The 5,695-nt window shown below is 44.0% G+C and overlaps 1 protein-coding gene across 1 annotated transcript; it reads left to right on the top strand.

Moving 5' to 3' along the window:
• Positions 1-650: 650 nt before the first annotated feature.
• On the top strand, positions 651-5,034 carry tent5ba (terminal nucleotidyltransferase 5ba). Its single transcript, XM_023265903.3, has 2 exons — positions 651-1,087; positions 3,478-5,034. Exons 1-2 carry the CDS (start codon positions 950-952, stop codon positions 4,504-4,506), a joined length of 1,167 nt encoding a protein of 388 aa, XP_023121671.1. The 5' UTR covers positions 651-949; the 3' UTR covers positions 4,507-5,034.
• The last annotated feature ends 661 nt before the right edge of the window (positions 5,035-5,695 follow it).

The raw sequence follows: 5,695 nt of genomic DNA, 5'->3' as shown, positions 1-5,695 counted from the left end.
ACTTGCCACATATCAAATTCTAATGACATCAAAGGTTGATAAATGTCGACCTCAAACTGTATTTTTAGTAGAAACTATGGATACATCCATATATATACGCCTATGGCAACTTTCTGGGGCCCCAGTACAACATCTGTTAGAAAATCCTGCATTTTTTCCCATGTCAAAAGGCCAGTAATTGAACATTTGGCCTCTGCTGGAGCCAGGTGATCATTTGGATCCGCTGGAAACTACTTTTTCCTGTTTTGAATATCTTGGGATATTCTTTCAGTCGCTTTTGCACGATTATAAACAGTATGACTAAGCAGCAGGGCGTTGCAGAAAAAACATCCTGAATGCCTCTGCAAACACTTTTCCTTGCGCAAATAAAGACATGCGCCATAAATTAAAAGCTGTCTTTACACGGCTGCAATCTGACCTCACATCAATCAGACGCCAATGACTAGTTTTTTCTAATATGAGATGCGGCGCAGTGATGGTTGGACGGTAAAAGCTCTGTCTGTGGGAAAACTCAGAGAGGCTGCAGAGCTGCGCAGATCGCAGGAGGCTGTTCCTGCAGGCAAGGCGTCCATAATCAATGACCAAACTCAGCAGCCAATCACAGCTCTCATGCTAATACGGAGCCTTTAAACCCTCTGGACCTTCCTTATGAATCGCTTCTTTGCAGACTGACCGGATTTCAGCGGCGCGCACCGGAGGACGAAGCTGCAGATCCCAACTTGAGACTACACTTTTTAAAATTTTTCCTTCACGATCAATACCAGGACCTGCTCTCTCCGTTGCCTCTTTGGAATATCTGGCTTATTACTTTTTATTCTCTTTTTTCTTTCCTGAGCTGAAGACAGAAGATCCAGAGCTGAGCTGGGAGAAAAGCATTTCAGTCGTCTTACTACTCGTTTCTCCTTTTTCTTTTTGGGGGGGATTTTAAAAAAAAATTGATATCATTGCCATGTCTGGGGATAGGAGGTTCTGTGTGCTGTCTTGGGATCAGGTGCAGCGTTTGGACTCGATCCTGGGGGAGGCTGTTCCCATCCACGGCCGGGGAAACTTCCCCACTCTGTCCGTGCAACCCCGGCAGATTGTCCAGGTACAAAGCAGCACTGAAAAAACACTCAAAACTCTCCTCTTATTCCAGGATTCCACATTTTTTCTCTTAAATGCATAGTCAGAAATACTTAACAGTATTTTCTTTGAATGCACATTTAAATATAGAATAGGTGGACATTTCCTCATACTAAATGCCAAAATTCAACATTAATTTCTATTTCTTGAACTCCCAGGAAACCCCTCAACGACCTCTGCTGGTCTCCAAATTTCACTTTTAGAGCTCTGTTCAGAATTTACCCTCCACATACTCCTTGGATCTTTACTTATTTAATTATTTCCATGACATTTGCCATCATAATTTTGTTCCCTCTGTTTGATCATTTTGGTTCAAGCTTGATTTTTGCATCTTAAAGAAACATTCTTGTCTCAATTCTTCTCCCTAACTTTGATATACAGGTTTAATGTAATCTAAAGTCACAGGCTCAAAATGAAAAGACGTTCTTCCTGTTTATCCGTCCCTGCGTCCACCATTATTCAAAAAGCAGCCTGGAGACACATAGTAAGGAATTTACTGACCCGTACAGCTTCTCCGGTTTGACCTGCTGTATACATGAAAAACACAGATGCCAAAGTTCCTCTACTCCTCCAGCCTTCTTTCTGAGCATTTTGGCTGGATTGCGTTTCACTTCCCCCTGCGGTGACCCTGGATAGTTGGCTGTGCATTAAAGTGCAAAGAAAATGGCATGTCAGAATTGCCAAATGCACGTATCTATCAGCTAGTGCAGGATTTTTCCATTTCATTTACACTTTGACATGTTCAAATTGCAAGCAACGTGGAAGCTCAGAGTTGTGGAAAGATGAACGCTCCATTAAACTTATTGTGTTTCCTCAGGATTTGTAGAAATCCTGTATAATTTTTTTATGTCGTTCAAATCAGCCATCTGCCACATAGACTCATTTAATGGAAGGATGAACATCGATCGCTCATAAATCTCTTGCACTGACAGTTATATTGAGTTTTGGTGACGTTGGTGGGTGTTATTAATCACAGGAGTTATGAGTGAGAGTGCAGACCTTTGTCCTGCTGCAGGTTCAGAGGGATAAACGGGCTGCGAGCATCCCCTGCAGCATCATGAAGCAATGCAGTCCAACAAGTTATGGGGCTGTAACCTCAGATTAAGATAGCAGCTACCTGCCAATCCTCAATTGCTTCACAGGTCAGATGTCAGAGCTCATGAATGAAGCAGTTATGCAACTTCTTTAGTACCTTTTGTTCATATTTTTGCTTAACAAAGGAGATTGGATGAGGTTTCCAAGCATGTATGAGGTGTTTACTGCAGGTTTGACCATAAATTTGGACAGATCTCCTCAAAAGCTACATTATTGCTGCTGCTGCGGCTGATTGGAATTTGAACCCAATCTGCAGCACTTTATGGCTCATTGATTACAAGGCTCTCCCTGCCCAAATTATAATTTTGTTCCTGTACCGGAGAGAGGGTTGACTCAAATGTTTGCTCGTTCATAGACCTGACCCAGTATGTATAAATAGAGCCGTCATGTTATCTGATCACCATGGGAGAGCGAGTTAACGGACGCTAATCTGACAGGTCAGTGCCAGCAGGCAGATTTAGGATTGGCGCGAGTGTGTAACGACTCATTTGTGCTGCTGGGTTTTAAGGTTTCAATTGTCTGGGGTTCGTATTTGCTCAGTAGAAAATGTGGACTACAATACTAGTGGACACAAATTCACAGCGTGGTACAACTGACAGACACTGAATTAACATGACAAACTGCTCAAATGACTTGCTAGATATGAGAGTCACTAGGTTCCACTAAAGATCATTTTCATGTCACATCTCCCTTTGGCTAAATTTATCTTCAACATCTTATTTCAGGACTGAGACGTGCCTCCTTTTGCACCTATTATCAGTGATGTGTCCAACTGTAGATCATCCAGGGACTAGAGTACTGTGTTTAAAGATTCTGCAGGTCACAGGAACAGAGGAAGGAAACTCTTCTGACCCTTAGTGACCTGAGGTTCTGCCTTTTAGCCTGAAGTGTTTTTTATTTTTTGTGATCCTGCACAGACTTAGTTACAGATCAGGAGTATAAATCTTGTGACTTTGATGAGATAAGACAATCTGACGCACAGGGAGATGGACCTGGAGAGCAGACTTGTCATCTTTGCAGCTATTTTTGAACTCTTAAGGTTTCATTCAGACTGATGCTGATGGCGATGAAATGGACTTTAGTGAGCAGTGGTATTGATTGTGCCTTCACAGACTATTGATTTGCACTAGGCCCATGTGGAGCTTGTTTGGACATATTTCAACTGACTTGAGATGTGTATCATTCTACAGTTTAATTTTCCTAAAAGAAAAGCCTTATAAATTTATAAATACATTGTGTGTCTGTGTCCTCCTTGTCCAGGTGGTTCGAGCAAGGCTGGAAGAGCGAGGCATTTGTGTGAAGGACGTGAGGCTGAACGGTTCGGCCGCCAGCCACGTGCTCCATCAGGACACCGGACTCGGCTACAAGGACCTGGACCTGATCTTCGGTGTGTCGCTGAAAGATGACCAGGCCTTCCGTCTTGTGAAAGACGTCGTCCTGGACTGCCTGTTGGACTTCTTGCCGGTCGGGGTCTCGAAGGAGCGCATCACGGCGCTGACCCTGAAAGAGGCCTACGTACAGAAACTGGTGAAAGTCTGTAACGACACGGACCGCTGGAGCCTCATATCGCTGTCCAACAACACGGGCAAGAATGTGGAGCTTAAGTTTGTGGACTCTTTACGGCGACAGTTTGAATTCAGCGTGGACTCCTTCCAGATCTGCCTCGACTCTCTGCTCTTGTTCGACCGCTGCTCGGAGACGCCCATGTCCGAGAGCTTCCACCCCACCGTGATCGGGGAGAGCGTGTACGGGGACTTCAAGGAGGCTATGGAGCACCTGTGTCAGAGGACCATAGCGACACGCAGCCCCGAAGAGATCAGAGGGGGCGGCTTGTTGAAGTACTGCCACCTGCTGGTCCGAGGGTTCAGGCCCTCCTCGGATGCGGACATGAAGCAGATGCAGCGCTACATGTGCTCGCGCTTCTTCATTGACTTCTCCGACATCGGCGAGCAGCAGAGGAAGCTGGAGGCATATCTGCAGAACCACTTTGCCGGCATGGAGCACAAACGGTACGAGTGCCTGATGACTCTGCACCACGTAGTAAACGAGAGCACCGTGTGTCTGATGGGCCACGAGCGGCGCCAGACGCTCAGCCTCATCTCCATGCTGGCGCTGAAGGTGCTGGCTGAGCAGAACGCCATCCCCAATGTCACGAATGTCACGTGCTACTACCAGCCGGCGCCGTACGTGCAGGACATCAACTTCAGTAATTACTATATTGCACACGTTCAGCCGCCGCAGGTGTCGCCGTGCAGCGCTTCGTATCAGACGTGGCTGCCCTGTAGCTGAAGAGAAGGGCACCATCGCTCTTTCGAAAGAAAATGGACTGAAAACACACGAGAAAGAAACCCATGTTTGCCAAATGTGACTTGATTGAAACAATCCTGTACTGCTGGACATCTGATTGAGCCGACACATTAATTTTGTCACTCTCTTGCAAAAACATCTATAAGATTGCTGGTCATTTTGAGATGTAGCAACAGTATCTTATTTAAGTATTAAACAACAAAAAAAAGAAGTCTTTAAACACTTTATATATGTCAAAAATACATTTTTGAGGAAACAAACATTGAAGCTGGTGTTATTTTCATACTCTGGCTTTATTTTTTTAAAATTACATGCTTGGACCAAAGATGTATTTTGTTGTTCAGAAAGGGAATGTTGTCATAATTCCAAGTGCCTAAAATGAAGCATGAAACATTCTAAAAACATCTGTAAAGTGAGAACTGTGCATTCAGTGTTTTCTAGATTACCCTGTCTCTCTTTTCAGGAAGAGAAGCATTCATTTTTGTGAGATTAAAAAAAGGAAAAACCCCAGTTTTTTTGTATTGTGGTTATTTTATGTTAACTTTGGCCTATAATGATTGTTGACATTTTAATCTTTGGTTCTGAGGGGTGCAGTTTAGTTTAAAGTGGTCATTATCTGAGCTGCTTCAACATTCGCACAGTCAGAGTTGTGTATTGTCACGTGGCCACCGTAAACTGCATGCTTTCATTAAATGTGAGAAGCTTTGACTAAAACACTGACACATACATCAGCTCAGATTTTTCTCCTCTGTATGGATGGGATGGATGTTTTGTTGATCCTATACTTGATGACAACAAGTGGGTTCATTTCCAGTAACCAGCCCTATTGAAATGCATATACTGCTGCCTGGAGTGAGTTGCATTTGTAAAACCGGGCCTGAGGATCCATTACAAACTGAGGACATGAACCATAAGGAGGCTTTTCTAAAGCACAATGGCTTCTCTCTCCTCTGTGATACTAAAGCTTTTTAACAAAGGCTGGCTTGTTCTCCCACCCATGTTACCACTGGAAACCCAGCCCTGTTTGCTTGACTGATACTATATCCGTGTCATTTTGTCTGAGTCTAAATCAAAAATCTTTACAGACATACCGACAGTGCTGAAGTTTGTGAAAAGACAGAGATGGTAGCGACACGGCTCATATAGATTATTAGCAGATCTTGGAACCGGC

Source organism: Amphiprion ocellaris, chromosome 9 (assembly GCF_022539595.1).
Source record: "Amphiprion ocellaris isolate individual 3 ecotype Okinawa chromosome 9, ASM2253959v1, whole genome shotgun sequence".
In the NCBI taxonomy this organism is placed as follows: domain Eukaryota; kingdom Metazoa; phylum Chordata; class Actinopteri; family Pomacentridae; genus Amphiprion; species Amphiprion ocellaris.
Note: the sequence above shows the minus strand (reverse complement) of the source record. Positions and strands in the feature narration are given on the sequence as shown.

Excerpts from the sequence above, each read along its gene's own strand:
- tent5ba (XM_023265903.3), top strand. The coding sequence starts at position 950 with ATGTCTGGGGATAGGAGGTTCTGTGTGCTGTCTTGGGATCAGGTGCAG. Across the intron at positions 1,088-3,477 it reads AACCCCGGCAGATTGTCCAG|GTGGTTCGAGCAAGGCTGGA; the intron begins GTACAAAGCAGC and ends CTCCTTGTCCAG.